We start from the raw sequence: 17,325 nt of genomic DNA, 5'->3' as shown, positions 1-17,325 counted from the left end.
CTGTGTGGAGGTAATCGAGTACACCTATGCAGCAAGAGCAGACCTGAAAGACGTCCCTCTAGAACAACCAGAATGGGAACTATTCACAGATGGAAACAGCTTTGTGGAAAATGGAATCAGATATGCTGGATATGCGGTAACCACAGTTGATAGGGTAGTGGAGGCAAAAGCATTACCACCAAGTACTTCAGCTCAGAGGGCAGAACTGGTCGCAGTAACCAGAGCCCTAGAATTGAGCAAAGGAAAGACAGTCAACATATGGACTGACTCAAAATATGCCTTTGGAGTAGTACATGTACATGATGCCTTATGGAAGGAGAGGGGACTGCAGTCCTCTCAAGGCACACGGATTAAACATCAGGATGCAGTCCTGCAATTAATAAGTGCAGTACAGAAACCTGAACAGGTAGCGATTATGCACTGCAAAGCACATCAGCCAGGTAACTCCAGAATCTGTGAGGGAAATCAAAGAGAAGATTGGACAGCCCGCCAGGTGGCACAGAAGTACAGACAACAATGGCACTAATACTGTTGAAATTTAATGTATCTCAGTTCAATTTGCCTCCCCAGCCAAAGTACATGGTGGAAGACAACAGGTTAGCATGTCTGCTGGAAGCACAGAAGAACTCAGAAGGGTGGTATGTAACTACACAAGGGCAAATAGTGGTACCCCCCTTGGTAATGAGAGAAACTTTACAAATAAAACATAATGAGTGTCACTGGGGTGCAGAGGCATTAGTAGCATTGGTAAAACAGCACCTAATCTCCTCACAGATGCAAACAATGGCAAAATCAATAATGTCAAAGTGTGAGATATGCTTAAAGAACAATCCAGTGGCTAGACGACAGGCACAGTTAGGGAGGATTCAGATAGGAATAGAACCAAGAAATTATTGGCAGGTAGATTTTGCAGAACTACCCAGAGCTCGGGGATACAAACATCTGTTAGTAGGGCTTGACACATTTTCTGGATGGCCAGAAGTCCTTCCCTGTCGCACCAGTCAAGCAAAAGAAATAGTTAAGTGGTTACTGCAGGAGATCATTTCTAGATTTGGGGTGCCCCTAGGGATATCATCAGACAGAAGTTTACATTTTATAGCTACAGTGGTACAGGAAGTAAGTAGATTATTAGGAATATCTTGGGACTTCCACACACCATATGAACCTCCTAACCCTAATGCAAATGTACATATCATGATGTGTATAATTATGTTCTGTCTCTTGGGAGAGCTTTAGCTCAGCTCCAAAGTGTCTTTGTGTAGAATAAGCCACTGACTCTCGAGAATCCAGTCCATGATACCGAAACCAGGAGATGAGGCGTACACCAGAGCCCAGAAGGAAGAACCATTGAAAGAGAGGTGGACTTGCCCTCATCAGGTACTGCTAACCACCTTTACAGCAGTCAAAGTGGCTGGAGTGGAACCCTGGATACACTATACTCGAGTGAAGAAGGTCCTTTGAGGAGTTTAATCATGAGCTGTGCAAACTGTGGAACCAACGAAGCTGAGGATAAAACATCTGTAACTGTTTTTAATGGTATCAGTAAATCTGCTCATGCTTATATTGTGGTTAATGTTAATTCTATGGATTCTAATGTCACCAGTAGGGAATGCTGTTGCTTTGGGATATGGAATGCAACAAGGTCAATCAACCGCTCTTCATTCTAGGATGAAGAGAGAAGTGCAAACAGAGACACAGGTAATAGAAGCTCCTAATACAATTCGAGCTGAAAATGTGATGATTGGATTGGTTAAAGACTTTGCCAAAATGCAAAATACTAGTAGAATAACAGCCTGTCTGCCAATACCAATGGCAGCAGGGGACCCTATAAGTTGGGAAATTATAACATCAAATTTACCTGATATAAAAGGGAACAAAACAGTTAGATGTAAACAAGTGCCAGAGTCAAAGATTGTGCTTAAAGAGTACTGGAAGACAACAGAAAGAGCTTATATGAAAACCCTGAGGAAAAAGGACTGTAAGTTAAGTCATGGACAGCTGGGAAAACTGGTAGAATGGTGGGTTAAGGATGAAGACCTTGCAAAGTGGGAATGCTGGTTACCACACTATCAAAAGGTTAAAGAGAATGCTACAGAGAGCTATGTGGTGTGGAGGTGCGAAGAAAAAGAATGGAAAGGCCTAGAGCCCTGGGACAGTGCATGGTCCATGAGTATACTCCAGAAATTCCAATATATGTGAGACACTCCCTGGTGCATTAAATGGAAAGGCCCCGAGAATGACACAGACCTAGCAGTAACAAATACTGAAACCAGCAGTAGAAGGGAAGCAAATAAAGTAGATTGGTGGGCATGTGATAAGATTTATGACTGCACTTCTGATGACCTGGAGATAAAACAATGGTCACCACTGGCAGTAGCCTTACGAATTGGTTGTGGTTGCCGAGGGATCAGACATAAACAAGGTAAGATAGAATCTAGGATTGTAGTGGGATGTAGCAGGAGTACAATCCGGAGTCCGGGGCAATTTGTATGGGCAACAAGTGATGGTACATGGATGACACACCTGCCAGTGGACGGGGAAGTAAAAGAAATTACCATGGGTCTCCCTACTTTATGTCCCATTTGGAAAAGGTCCCCATTTAATGGGAGCCATGAGCTCCTGCAAATCAGAACAAAGCAGGATGTCCCAGATAGTGAAGATCAAGATGATACCTGGCAGGAACCCTCTAGCAGAGTAAAGCTTGGGTGGGCCCTGGAGTCTTTGTTTGGTCCTGTTGCAAACTATCAAAATAGGGAAATGTTATATAGGCTCACAGGTCAGGTAGATAGACTAGCCAGAGTTAGGAGAGAAGGATTCAGAGAACTCAATATGCAATTACAAGCCACTACCAAAATGACCTTACAAAATTGATTGGCTCTAGACATGCTACTTTTAAAAGAGCATGGAGTGTGTGGATATTTAAAAGGACAAATTGACCACTGCTGCGTCCACATCCCAAATGTAACTGCAGATGTAGAATATGATATTAATCAAATAAAACATATAGAACATGAGGTACAAGAGGAGCAAAAGGATTTAGCTACTACTTGGTTAGACAAAATCTTTAACAAGTTGGGATGGAATGTGAGTTCATGGGTAAAATCTATCCTTGAGAACTTGATAACTTTACTAATCATATTTCTAGTGATTTGGTTAGCTTTTAGAATCCTGAAGAGAGAAATACAGAAAAGGACATCCTGGAACAGAACAATAATGAAGACACTAACATGAGACAAGACCCCACATCCAGCGCCTGCAATCCATAACAACTTCCACCATGGGGCCCACGTCAACCATGGATTTGAAGACGAACATCCAGTATAGACACAAAAGATGAATGGAATGTAATTCTGTGAAAGCATTTGCATAGTAGAATGAAAATACTTTCAAAGGGGGGAATGATAACATAGGGTTAAATTGATTTCTAAAATAGCAAGGGCCCAAAACCAGGGATCGGCTCCACTTGTAACCAGGATGTTATTCCGTGCTATTGTTTTAATTAAATGAAGTATAAAGCATAACTTTGCACAGGTGGTAGGGGGAGAGAAAGGGGGAACCTTGGTAGAACGCACAGGCCCTAAAAGAATAAAGTTAGGTCAGGAGGATCTGTACCGATATAATCATTAGCAGGACGCATGCCAGAATTGTCAATTGTAATATCAGTTTGGTAACTAAATATGATTATTTTCTCTAACCAGAATCTTGAGCAAGAATCACACAGACTATTGTTCCTCGGGATGGAATCAATGGAACAATGGGGTTTAATGATTAACATGAATCCTTATGTAACAAGAAAGGTATAAAACTGTAACCATAAAGCATGTTGGACAAGCCGAGATCTGGGTCTGGACCCCCGGCTTCCAGAGCTCTGAAATAAAGCACCGCATACAATTTCGCGATTGTGTGTTCTTTCCTCGGCTAACAAAAGGAGGGGCCATGGGAATATCTTTTGTTAACACACCATCAAAGCTCACCAATGGCATGACACATTTCATCATCCTATTGTGAAATGCTCTACTTGAAAGCACAAGAGCAACCATTTCCACCTAGATAAAAAGGAGCCGCAAGTATCACCAGGCACTCCGGTGTTTCCCACGAGACTCCCAAAAGAAGACTAGACCCACTTTGGGACCCCTGGCTCCACAGGACCATCATCTCTGCTTCCAACAGGACCACATCTGCCACTCCAGGAGGGCTGACTTTGGACTGGTTCCAATGCCCTAACAGGGCATGAGGTTGTATTTTCTGACTCTGTCAGAGGTTTGGTTTTTTTTTGTTTGTTTGTGTTTTTTTTGTTTGTTTGTTTTTTTTTCTGGGATTCCTTGTTTGTTTGTTTGCTTATTCTTTTGTACTACAACATTTGTATTTTTAATATCCCTAGTAAAGAACTGCTATACCTATTCCTAAAATCTTTGCCTGACAGCCTTTTTCCTATAGAACATTTCAACACAAGATTCTGTGCTTGTTTATCCTGGGTACGTTGTCAGAAACAGTATAATTAAATATGTGCTGCTCATTGCATAGTTCTGGCCAGTCTCAGGAGCAATGCAGCTCAGCTTGGAAAGAGGGTTCATTTCCCATCTTGTCTTGCTCTGGGTTCCTGTGTTTTACCACAGCATTTCCTTTCCCAGTGTCATGGGCAGTTCCTCACAGCTTTTCCCAGGCTGGAGGGAGCCCTAACCTAAGAGAGCTTCTTTGCCCTGACCACGTGTGACAGGGTCAAGTCTGTCCATCCCTCATACAACCCTCCAGCTTATCTATGGGCAGTTCAGGGCACTCAGCCTTCTGTGGGATGGCTGTTAGGAAGAGGTGTTTATGCTGGCTTTGTTAACTATTCTGGGATGTCCAGTACTTTTTGTTTAATACTGCTGCTGTATGTTGCTTCATTTTGCCATTTCTCATCTAATGTCACTTGGTGCAGAGTTAAGCAGGGGTTTAAGGAGCACTTTGGTATAAAACCCTGTGCAGAGCTGTACGTATAACTTACCCTAAGTGTAAGAGCCTGTGTCTAGGTTTGAATAGACAGGTGTCTGCTAAGGAATATTGGAGTCTCCCTTGGAATGTAAGCTCCCTCCTTCTTTTTTTCAAATTATTATAAATTTGCAATTAAAATGGCTTTCACTCTTGTTCAAGACAACCAAACAACACATGGAATTCATAGGACATGAAACCTGAGGAACTCGAGTGTGGCATATATGGCAGTCATGTGAAAGATGTGGTCGTTCATAGAAAGAAAAATAAGATTAAATAAAAGCCATCCTAAAATACAAAATTATTCATGATATGGTTACATAAGACAGTAGGGCCATAACACTCTTTAAATCATCTTGCAGCAGCATCATGCTGGTATGAGAGGATGAATCAAATTCTCTGTTTTCACTGGGAAAGGATGCTCAGGCACCAGGGGCTGTGGCTTCAAATAGCTCCTGACAAGGCCTCTCCAAATAAAACTTTGAGGGTGGGTTCAGCTTGGGAGAAGCAGTCACACAACAACTATGGACTTTGGGAGGACACTGGCTGCAGGAAAGAAACCATTTCAGATGGGGAGTTCTGTGATATGGAGATGTGATATGGTTGCTGTCCTTCCCTGCAGGCCAGGACTTTGATGTGCTCCTATAACACATGCAGACAATTGCATATTTGGTTTAACAGTTTATCTTTCTTTTGCTTAGCTGAATTGCTGCCTTGTCCCCAAGGAGCTTTTACTATTACATTAGGGATCTTACTTTTGCTCTAACTGACAGATGCCGTAAACTATCTATAAACTCTGGCAGCCAACTATGGATATCTGTTCTCTGCAGATTTATGATACATCACTGATCCCCCCATGGAGAAAATTCACCTCATTCTTGACTACACTCACTGGGTTGAAGCAAACCACACTGCAGGCTGCCTCTGAGGGCAGTTGCCTGGATCCCCCTCTGCACAGACACAAGAATCACACCAGAACCAAACCCAAGAGACGGTGATAGAGACCACAACAATCTCTCTCCATATTGAACTGCATCACCAATGCTAATTTCATTTCTCTCTGGAAATGGTGCAACTATCTGCTACAGTTATCTATATTTTATGTGCCTTTCTATTTCCCCTGTTCTCTTGCTTCAGGAACTTAACAGTGTTTTGTGGGGCTTTTGTACTTGATCAATCCCATGTTGTCATCTGTCTGCTCCTGACAAATCCTATTCAGGAACACATCCCTGCAGGGGCTTTGAAACCCTCAGGATGTGTAGATGGATGTTACTTGAGCTGATCTGTTCCCCAGACTCCCTGGTGGCTTTCCTTGAACAGGTGAGTGTTCAGCTGGTATAAATCAGCTGAGCTCTCCTGGGACTCATTTATGTCAACCAAGAATACAACCCAAAATATAGAGTTAATTTCCCATGCATCAGACTGTCAGACTGCATACCTTGCTGGAAGGACAATTATCAGCAAAATAAATTATAGAAACACTTGAAAAATAGTGCTGGAACTGGATTTCTGGCAGCCTGAAGCAGGGGCAGATGCTCTTCACCATCCCTTGTCCATTCCCTGGGCTCATTGATAGGAACAAGAGCTGTTTTTTTCCTCCGAGAGTTTCTTGTGATTATTGCAAAGAACAGAACAACCAAACCAGAAGGCAGCAGGGGATAAATGCAAGATTATTGAGAACATGGGTGACAATCTCCCTCAGAAAAGTAGATCAAAATTAAGTGGACACGTGTCGTGGTGAAGAGTATTTAAGAGTACAAATTTGGGAAACCACAAAACAAAAGTCTGTTTAAGGCCTTGCCAAGCCCATCAAGTTCAAGAAGATTAAAAAATAAATGTAGGAAAATATAGTTGTCTAATAAAGAAACAAAAATGACCACTGCTACTAAGGGGGAAATAGAGATGTCACCAGTTAATTTTGCAATGACATAAACAATAGAATTCAAAGATATTAAAGGATTCAAGGAAGACAATTAATGGGAACGTAACCATATGAAGAACTACCCTTAATCAATGCAAAAAATAAAAATTACAACCAAAGTGAATCTCAGAGCTCTAAGAGGCATAGATGCTCATCAAGCTAAAAGTTGCACTTAATCTAAATCAGGGTCACATTCTGCCCCTTCTTCTCCCAGCAAGGGATGTTGGAAGTGATATTCCATCATCTCAGTGGTGCCTATGAGGTCAGGGTTGTGTGACTGCTCCACTGCAGGGTAAATCCCCTGCCCACTTCCCTGGCACAGACAGAGGTGATTTCTGCAGGACCTGTGCACTGAAGGCACAAACCCGGTGCTCTCTGGAACATTCTTGTCCCACTGCACTGCCAGGGCTGATCTGGTCCTGCTCTGGTAGATACAAGAGGAAAAAATATGCAGTGCTGCCCCTGCTCCCAGCTGTCAGGATTGCAAAATAAATGAGAGATTTGAATAATTTTGCTTAATTTTTATCAGGATTAAGGGAATCATTTATAGAAGAGAATCATTTGTAGTGGATAATAGAATACATTTTCCTTTTTTTTCCTCCTTGGGAAATATCTATTAAAACTGTATAATTAAAACTCCCGAACATAGTTCAGCTAAAAGTTTTTAATTGCAAAATGATCTATTAAAAAAAAATAATAAAAAACCTGTCTGCTCTCATGAGAAATGTCACTGAAAATTATTAACTGACATTCTTCATCAGAACTAATAATAAAGCTGTTCTTTACTCACTCACCTACTGGAAGCCATAAAATTTCTATTTAAAAATCCTGGCCAAACAAAAAAAAATTACTTTCTCTAATTCCTTTTACTTACAGTAATACAGATTCTATAGGAAGACACAAACCATGCTCAGGCACGTGTGTGACACAGAGTTGCCCCTTCTCCTCAGTACCCCACTCTGATCAGCCCAGTCAGTACACAGTGACCAAGGGATGGGATCCTTTCTGTGTGAGGTTTTGGTTGTGGGTTTTTTTTTTTATATTTCACACTTCAGGGTTATTCAAAGGCACCACAGTTTGATTCCATACATCCCTACGTGTTCCTGATAGAAAAGATTAACAAACTAGAACCAGACTATCATCACCACACTGACTCTGCTGTCAAACCTCACATTTATAGGTTATTAGCAGATCCCTTGCAACAGTAAGTTATTCATTTACCACAATTCCACTGAGAACAGAATTAAAAATGTTTACTTACTGATGTATATAGGTATCCTTCACTGTTCATTGCCAGATATAATTTTGTTTGAACCCCCTGAATCGCCACCACTCGTAAACCCACAGGTATGAGGTTAAACAAAGCTAGAAGAGAAAGGAGATGGAGAGAAAAAATAATTCTTTAGAGTATGCAGATTGAATAGAAAATTAAACCCAGAATTACCAGAACCAAATAAAAAAAAAGTCTATTCATGCATATATTAATTTCTGTGGGTGCTACAGAGCAATATTTCTATCATCATGTCCACCAACAGCTCAGAAATTATCTGAGGGTATCAGTGCATCTCCCTCGTTCTGAAGATGGGGAATTGCTGACAGCTAAAAGAACTCACCTGCTTCGTGAGCAGAACCCAGGCTCTGCCGAGTACAATTGAACACAATTTGGGTTTTGTTAGAGTGGTTTTCTTTTGCCACTAAGTGCAAGAAAAGGAATCCAGAAGCAAACAAACAAAAGAATTTTCAAGACAATCAAAACTTTTTTTCAAAGTCAGTAAACATTTTGATCAAAAGGAAGGAAGAAGAAGAAATTCAGAAAAGTTGAAAACCATCATTTGCATTTAAAATGTTTCCACTTATAACTCATTGGGGTTTGATTTCTTTCTCTTTTTTAGAGGATAATGGGTTTGAAAAAACAGAGTTAAATAACTTCAAAATGAAATTAAATGGCAGCATATTCTTTAGATCAACCCCTGAATGTGTGCTTTCAAAACTGAGCTGCTTTGAATGTTCTGCTTGCGTTTCTGCTTGTACGTGTGCTAATAGTGGCAGGATTTATAAGCACAGAAACAACTCTTCAAAAAATGAAGACTCCGGTTTGCAAAGCGGCAAATTAAAAAAAAAAAAAAGCAGAAAAGCAAAGCTATGCCACAGCTTGGATTCATGGATATGTTAAAATTGAACACAAGAAATAATGAGTTGAATACAGTACTCTGTGTTCAATATGTAGGATTAAAAAGAAAGGGGAGTTAAGAAAATTTTCATAATCCAAAGCATCTCCTTCCACTCTGTAGTAGAAATGCAGAGATAGGATGAAGTAATGCCAAACTACTCATTTCCAGTGATTTATTACTTGGTTGAAAAACTCTGGTCTGCTTCAGGCTGAAGTCTGATATTTATGGTCACTGTCTAAAGCAAATTTAAAACTGAATTATGAATTTGAAATATTTTTATTATTTTCAAAATTATGGCTAAGAATTATGACCCATTATAAAATCCTTTTTCAGCCTGAAAACCCCCAAGTGGTCATACTTTAGTAAAAAAAAAAATTACAGCTTGACAGCATTTAACACAGATCCTAAATTCTGTGTTTGGGGCTGCCAAGAGCACATCGAGTGCCCTGAGGTCAGGGCACCTTTGAGCACTGCATTTCCTACAATGATCAAGCATATCAGAAAAGGTGGAAATATCCAGAACTAACAAATAAACACAGGACATCATAAAATCTGTGTTTTTCTTTCCCTTTCATAGCCACAAGTGTACATGCAGACACAAACACACACTCATGCAAACCTTCCTCATGCTCACCTCCAGCTCAAAATCAACACCCATTACTTTCTCTTCACTCAAACAAAATTCTCTAGTTCTGTGCAGCTTTTGGCAAAAGAAACTTAGATTTTCAGTAAGGGAAATGGATTGTTCATTCATTCTATCAAATGCTTGAGTTTATTTGGGGGAGAAAATATTCCCTTGGACATGGGGTCTTTGCAGTTCAGCCCCAAAAAGCAGCACCTGATCTCTGTATAGGCTGGAGAGGACGTTTTAAAGCTCAGCATCCAGGCAGAACCTGCAGGTCTCTCTTGGAAGGAGATTTCTCAAGTGCACATTTACAAGCAGGGCAGGTATTGGGGCATTTTCAGCACAAGGGTCTGAGTATGGGTTCCACTGTAAACAGTGCTGCAGACCTGTCAGCAACAGCTGAGGAGAGGGGACAGCAGGGACACAGCTACCACAACATGGGACAGTTCAGATAGCTGCCATGGGCCACTGGGATGGGCTGCAGTGAGGAATTCCTGGCTGTGCTTTGCTGGCACCTGAGCCATGGGTGCTCAGCTGCTGCTCCTGGCACTGGGACACATTTCCCTGCCAGACATGTCCAGGCTCTATTTCGAGGCATGACAAGGGTGAGGCATGCTCAGAAGCTGGTTCACACTTCAGTGGGATGAGCAGAAGCTGTGGCACAGACTGCTGGAGCTTGGGAAGGGGCTATGGGGGAACATGCTGACCCTGCCAAAGCGCAGAGGGGCTGGCTGTCAGAGCAGTGCCCACTGTCCTGTGTCAGCATAGCCACACATCCTGCCCCAGCTGCTGGCTCTCAGGACAGGGGCACTGAGACTACACCAAAAATGGGACTGTCCCTCTCAGCAGCAGCTGTTACTGCCTCTGTCCCTGTGCAGCAGCAAGTCCAGTCTGGCTCCTGGAACAATGAGTGACCTGTCCCCAACTGTGATCACTGACAGGACCCACAGGAGAGGCACAGAAAGCATCTTTGCAAGTCCCTAGAGGGACAGCAGGATGGAGGGGTTGCCTCATTTCTAGGGGATGACCCTCATGTGAACAGATGTGACAGAAGGGGTGGCAAAAACCTACAGAAAAATAAATTGCTTGCTACTGTGATCAGCTGGTGTCAGCACAAAATAATCCAAAGCAATTTGCATCCTACTCTTTCCCTATTACATTTGCATTGTTTCAAACAAGGACATAAGGATATCTGTCCTAATGAACAGCTAAGCAATGCCTAAGGGAGAGATGATCTTTGCCATGGTCCTTGTGCAGTATGAGCTGACAGAGAAATAAAGCTGCACAGTAAGAGGCAGCAGGCCACAGCTATATTTATGAACATAAACATTTCTCTGAGGTCTGCCAGTCTTGGCTTGACCACCTGGACCTTCATACACTTTCTGCAGGGCATTGTTTCCTACATTCCCTTATTTTACTAGACTTCTTGTCTAGCTGTGTGGGACCCTTAAGTATCTTTCACACACCAAATCAATGCTCTAGTCACCTTTTCCTGTTTTCTATTAATCTTAAAAGTTGTAAAGAAAACCCCAATCATAAAGAACAAGTAAAAATGCCCAGAGCTTTTCACAGAAAACCTGAGGGAAATCTGGTTGAAAGTTGATGGCACAATTTAGAAGAGGTAACAAAAAATAATAATAGGGAAATGTGAAATTTGAAATGCTGCTGAACTCCCAGTTTGTGAAATACCATGGCACTGTTTGAATGAGCCCCTGTGTGAGAGTGGAGATAACGTTATTCTATTTCAGACTCTGAGTAGGCGAGCAAATTTTCTGTGCTGAAAAAAAAAATCTAATAAAATCCAAAGGACAGCAATGAACTTCTCTGGATTACCATGGAGATAACATTTGCTTTGTCACATGTTATCATTACCTCCTCTAGTTGATTATTTCTGTACGTGATTTTTATCTGTATTTCTCTCAGACCCAGTAAGTCTGAAGGACTTCTGTGCTGTCAGTACAGCGTTAGTGCTGCTGCCACTCACTCAGCCACCCCAGGACAGCAGTTCTGAGGGGACCTGCACGGGAGGGACGAGACACCACAATCCACAAACACACCATTTATTCTTGTGTCACTTACTATAACTACTGTCTTCCTCTTTTGTTCCATCAATTGTTCCATCTGCTTGCAACTGCAAGTGGTATCCTTGCCTGCTGTAGAGCTTTGTTACTATACCTTTAAGCTGAGGCTCTGCAAAAAAACAACAGTGAGATTAACGTGGGAAATCCTGATGTGCCGTTCCAAGTGAGCAGGACGTGAAAAACAAATCTTCAGGTTTCTTCTCAAGGCTGAGGTAAGAAAAATACCCAAAACAGAAGCAGGGCTACCAGCTTTGCAACACTTTTCATTTTGGTTGAGATTAAATTTATGTCAATGAAATCAATTCCCAAAATGATTAAGTGCCACATTTGATTACAATGTGAGTAGCACAGTAAAATCTACTTCCAGTGAATACAGATTCCAGCAGCACTGCTTGGCCTCAAGAGCCCAGCCCTATCTCATTTAAGATTAAAAATGAGCTGGCAAGGAGTACATTCTGTCTATTAAAAAGCTGTGAGTTCTTAGATGGAGAGGAAAAAGAAGACTATTACAATAGCATTAAGAGTCACAGTGACAATTGAGAGCCTAAATATATAGCAGCAAATGTTTAGCACAGGAACTGCTGCAGCTCTAATAAACAATCCCCCATTCCTCACTGCTCCAAAGAGTACAGACCATCCAAAGAGATTAACTACTCAATGAACATATGGAAAATGGAGAGGGAAACCCTGAAATCCAGCAATGTGTGGAACTGCAAAATAAATATTACCATAGGGGCTGAGGTAATTACCTCATCAGCTAGAAGAAGAAAGATCAAAACAATGCATAGTTTGGATAGATCTCTTTTTTTCATAACCATCCTCAGATTCACAGCTAGAAAGCAAGATATCTCACACAGCTTCATATCTAGACCAAAAAGTATACAATAGCAGGATATGCTGTCAAGTGTGCCATTTAAGATATCTGGCTAAAGCATCAGGAGTAATTGCAAAGGTCTACGTCCGCTGAATCCCAATGACATCTGCATTGTAGTCATTTCACACAGTTATGTTTGTCAGGAGCTCATGCATCCCTGCAGCTCGCTCCACAATATCTCACTTTCTTCAGAGAAAAACACACTGTGAAGAAAGATGTGGTGTGTAATTTCCAGAACTCTGAGTAAGACTCCTTGTGTTTGTAACCAAAGGCATTGGGAAGCTCTGCTATTGCACTTCATTTTAGCAGGGACTGAAGGCAAAAGCTTACAACAGTTTGCATATGTTTGCATATTAGATCTTATTAGCAACTTTGATAAGAGTGCTGGATACACAACTCTTATCTACCAACTTTTCTGACCAGAAATTATTCCAACCCTCACTTTGGCTCTTTAGCCATAATCCACCCCAAAGCTGCTGGCAAACTGTGAGCAAGTCAGACAGGTGGAGTGGCAAAAGCATCAATGCTCCAGCACAGCAAAGCCACGGCAACATTGCCAGAGGGTTTTGCTCCTCCCACATACAAAACAATCCACTGAGATCAGGGACCCAGTCTTCATGCCTGGTCTTTTGTACCTGTGACCCAGAGAATCACGTGTCCACAGGGCAGCTGCACGTATGGCGTTCCTAGAAAGGCACAGGGTGCTGAAGCACAACTCTGGAAGGTGCCAGCAAAAGAACAAAGCCTCATCTGCAACCAGCAGATAAAGCATGGCACGGGCATTCTGTGAAGCAGGACACCAAAACCAGATCTCCAGACCATGAAGTTATTTAATATACAACTGTGAGATATGCATGTGTGGGAACTTCCCCACTAGCATCTCCTCCACAAATACACCCATGTGTTTGCATGTGTGTAACAGAGGAACAGACAACTGACTTATGGGTACCTGCGTGCACCCAGGTGTGCAGGTGAGGCACAGACAGCAGTGTGTGCTACCCAAATAAACCAGATGAACACGACAGGGGAAAGGACTGGCATGGGGTACCCAGGTCAGCCAGGCCATACAAGCCAGAGCTGGCAATACCTGCAGATCCATTGTATGAGCCCTGAGATCCTGTTCCCCCTCTCCCCACACCTTACACACATCCCAGCTTCCATGTCATCAAACCAATCCCCCAAAGACATAATCCTTGCCAACCTGGTCGCCTTCTTCGCCTTTTCTTGGAGCCAAAGAGTTTGACCCTGGAAAACACATTCAACTTGTTCTTGTCGCAGCTTCCCTTGCTCTTGCTGGGGCTGTTGACACACTTACAGGCATTGGACTTCTCCCGCTCCCTGGCTTGTCTCTTCTGGCGGATCAGGGAGCTGGCAATTGCCGCAGCCATGGCTGCCACCGCCTCGGCCGCTCGGGTGGGTCAGGCACACGGGGATCGCTGGCCAGCCACGGCCAGCATGCTGCTCAGCCCGTCCCCAAGGCTGGGGATGCTGCCGGGCAGCCTGGCCAATGCCACCCTCCGCCACTCGGCACGGCAGCCCAGGACACACCGGCGGGATGAGCACCAGAGCCCCGGCTCAGCACGCAACAGTTTAGCTCAAGTGATTTTGTCCTCTGAGATCTTCCCCTTTCGACTTTCTGGTGCTTTTTATTCCTCCCAACTTCTAGCAGGGGAAAGTTTGCAGGCAGAGGTGAGCGTTTCTACGGAGATCATGCAGATCACTTGCAAGACATCCTTCCAAGCTTCTCCAGATGCGCTATTTGCATGCAGACATGGCACATCCACTTGGTGCAAGATCATCGCATCTCTCCTAGCCGTGATTTCTGCAGTTAACCTTTCTCCTCACCTGTCCCCTCCCCATTCAAATCCCAGCAAACACCTGTTAGACTCAAGCAGGGGCTGTCCAGTTGCAGGGGTTTTCTGGATCCTTTTTCCTCTTCTCGCTTAAGAAGAGACCCGAAGCAGTTGGTGGTGGAGGCACTGGGCTGATTGCGGATGCCCAGCCCCTGGGCTGCCGAACGCCTCGGGAAGCCTGTTCCCCTGTGCTCCTGACAGGTGAGCGCAGCCTCCCCTGCACGGCTCGTTTGTTTCTGGCACAGCAGCACTTTCCAGACGGTAAACAAGCAGCGCTCCCGAGCCGGGACTGCAGCGGCAGCAGCGGCAGGATCCCTCCGGCAGAGATGCAGGCACCGCGCACTCCCCACGAGCCATGCGCTAGGTACAGAAATGAGGCGACGCAGCAAACCCCTTATCACCACCTCCCTCCTCCTCTGCCCGTGCCTTCTCCTCCTCCCGATCCTCTCCCGGCGCGGCAGCGAGCAGAGAGCCCTGCCCGGCGCTGTGGAGCTGCCGCGGGACCACGGCGGGGAGGGGGCTCGGGGCAGGGGTACCACAGCGGGGGTGCCACGGGAGAGGATGCCCAGGGGCGGGGGTACCAGCACCGTTCGGAGCCACCTCTCGGGAGGCGCGGACACCCAAACAGACGTGTCTGTGGTGAGCAAACAGCCCCGTTGGCACCGGAGCGAGCACACCTGGCTGGCAGCAGCGCCGGGGCTCGGGGCAGGCAGGCCGCTCCAGCCACAGCTCTCCCTTGCTTTTCCCTCATCCTTACAGGATGTCCTCTCTGCCTCAAGGATTTTTGGGGGGCTTTTTGCCTCTCTCGCCATTCCTTTCCACTGCCCGCTCTCAGCTCCAGTTCTGTAGCAGACCAGGAAATCCTCAGAGAGAGCAATTTCCTTGTCGTTGCCATGTTCTCTCGTGTCCCTTTGTTCCCCCCACGGTGCCTGTGTGTGCCCCGAGGGCGGGCTCTCATCCAGCTGGGTTTATTCACTCCTAGCTGCGGTGGTACTAAGGCAGCAACGCAGCAGTGCCATGACGTCGGGGAAGAGCCTGGCACTGCACTGTGGTCACTGCCCTGCAGTGGACTCTGAACCCTGCACATATCCCTGCCCCAGGACACAGGAGGGCCTAGAGATCTTTTTGCAACCCACTCCCTGCTCTTTAGCATGCTTTCAACAGCTGCAGTCCAAATCAAAGCCAGTTCAGGCTGGAAATAGAGATCTGCAGCCCTGGAGGCAAACAGCTATGGAGAGAATTTATCCCGAGGCAGAGGGGATTCACGGGCAGGCATTGAGGCAGGGTGGGATGTCCCTGAGAGCTGGTTCCATGCAGGAGCTGAGCCTGGTGGAGACTGCGATGGCAACAGGCTACTGTCCCGCACAGCTGGCAGCTGCATCCCATGTGCCCCAGGCCAGCTCTCCTGGGGCTAAGGGACACCAGTGATGGGTGGGTTGCTGTGACAGCACCAGGTTTCTGATGTGCTTCCAGGCTCGGCCAGGCTTCTGAGGGCATCTGTCCCTTCTTCCTCTCCTCCATGTGCCCTTAGTAAAACCAGGTGCTCTCCTCCCTGCCTAGGGTCACACACTGGGACAATCCCTGGTGCAGCAGAAGCCATGCTGCCCCCAGCTCAGCTCAAAAGAGGTTTGCTATACCTCTGCAAACACTACAGCCCTTCCCTCGGCTAGAAACAGCTCACAGCAGCTCCAAATCTCCCTGCCCCAGTGAACCCTGTGCAGTGGCCAGGCCACAGTGACAGCACCCACCCTGTGCAGGCTGTCAGTCTGACTGCAGGGACAGCATGTCCCTCACAGCCTGGGCGTGCTGAGCCTGCAGTCCCAGTCCCACCCTGTGCTGCAGGAACTGGCTGTGTACACACACACCCCTACATGCACACGTTCGTTTGTGAGGCAGCCCATGCACACAGACATTAAATAAATACTCCTAATTTCTTATTGAAGTTTAACAGTAGGGTAAAAATAGCTGCAATTCACAAGTTCCACCACTACCCTCATCTGCCAGTCCACATAAGATGTGAAATCCAACACAGGAGAAAGCCAGTTGGTTATTATTAGCGATAACTCATCCTACTCAACTCACCAGTAACATACTATGAATTTTGCCATCTTTCCACTTCCAATACAGTTATGAGTGAGACTTTTTTTTTCCTGAGACTCACCCATTACTCTATAAATATTCCCAATTTGGAAAGCAGTGTTTGATCTTCAGATCAAAGTGAAGACAGATCATTGTGATCTGTCCTACAAGGTCACAAGACATTGCATTTTCACAGAGACTAACCAGAACTCAGAATTCAGCTAACCTTGAAAATCCCAGGGAAAAGCAGTATATAAAAGCAGTGTTTGGGATATCTTTCTGCCAGCATTCCAGCCTGCATGCTTAAAATCCATAATGAAAATTCATTTGCACAAATGTTCCTTGACAGATAACTAAAGAGAGGAACAAAAATAGCATATATACAAAATCAGATTTAAGTTTCAAAAAACAGTCCTCCAGTTTTTTTACATGAGCAACCTCTTCATCTATTGGTACTCCTACAAATATGTCTTCATTTACTATAAATGGCACATGAAAATGAAGATCTTGTTGGGAAAACGTCTTTGGTACAAGACCAGCCTTTGGACTACTTTAGTGTTCCAGATATAAAAATCTCAAGGAACAGTTTTATTTTCTTTGAAAAGCAAAAGCCGTTCACTCCCCACCATGCTAAAAAGGTAAAATAAATAAAATTACATTACAAGTGACTTTTTGAACGTAGAAGACAACCAGACATTCCTTGAACACACATTCTCTCTCTTTTTTTTATGATTATTGCAGTGGGGCACA

General features: G+C 44.3%; 1 protein-coding gene across 8 annotated transcripts in view; it reads right to left on the bottom strand.

Annotated features, from left to right (window-relative positions):
• LOC310922231 (fibroblast growth factor 13) overlaps positions 1-17,325 on the bottom strand; it is a gene marked incomplete at its 5' end in the record, with an annotated part of 329,490 nt that overhangs the window by 94,411 nt on the left and 217,754 nt on the right. For 7 of the 8 annotated variants that reach the window (XM_083882686.1, XM_083882683.1, XM_083882689.1 and 4 more), the window contains 2 exons: positions 8,154-8,257; positions 11,768-11,878. In XM_083882686.1, coding sequence (XP_083738812.1) covers positions 8,154-8,257; positions 11,768-11,878 — 215 coding nt within the window. Of the gene's footprint in view, positions 1-8,153; positions 8,258-11,767; positions 11,879-13,844; positions 14,032-17,325 lie in introns of those variants that run through there. The other variant, XM_083882685.1, reaches the window with a different exon arrangement.

The sequence above is a fragment of the Zosterops lateralis genome, assembly GCF_965231275.1.
Source record: "Zosterops lateralis genome assembly, chromosome: W".
NCBI lineage: Eukaryota > Metazoa > Chordata > Aves > Passeriformes > Zosteropidae > Zosterops > Zosterops lateralis.
This window is presented reverse-complemented; position numbering and strand designations above follow the sequence as displayed.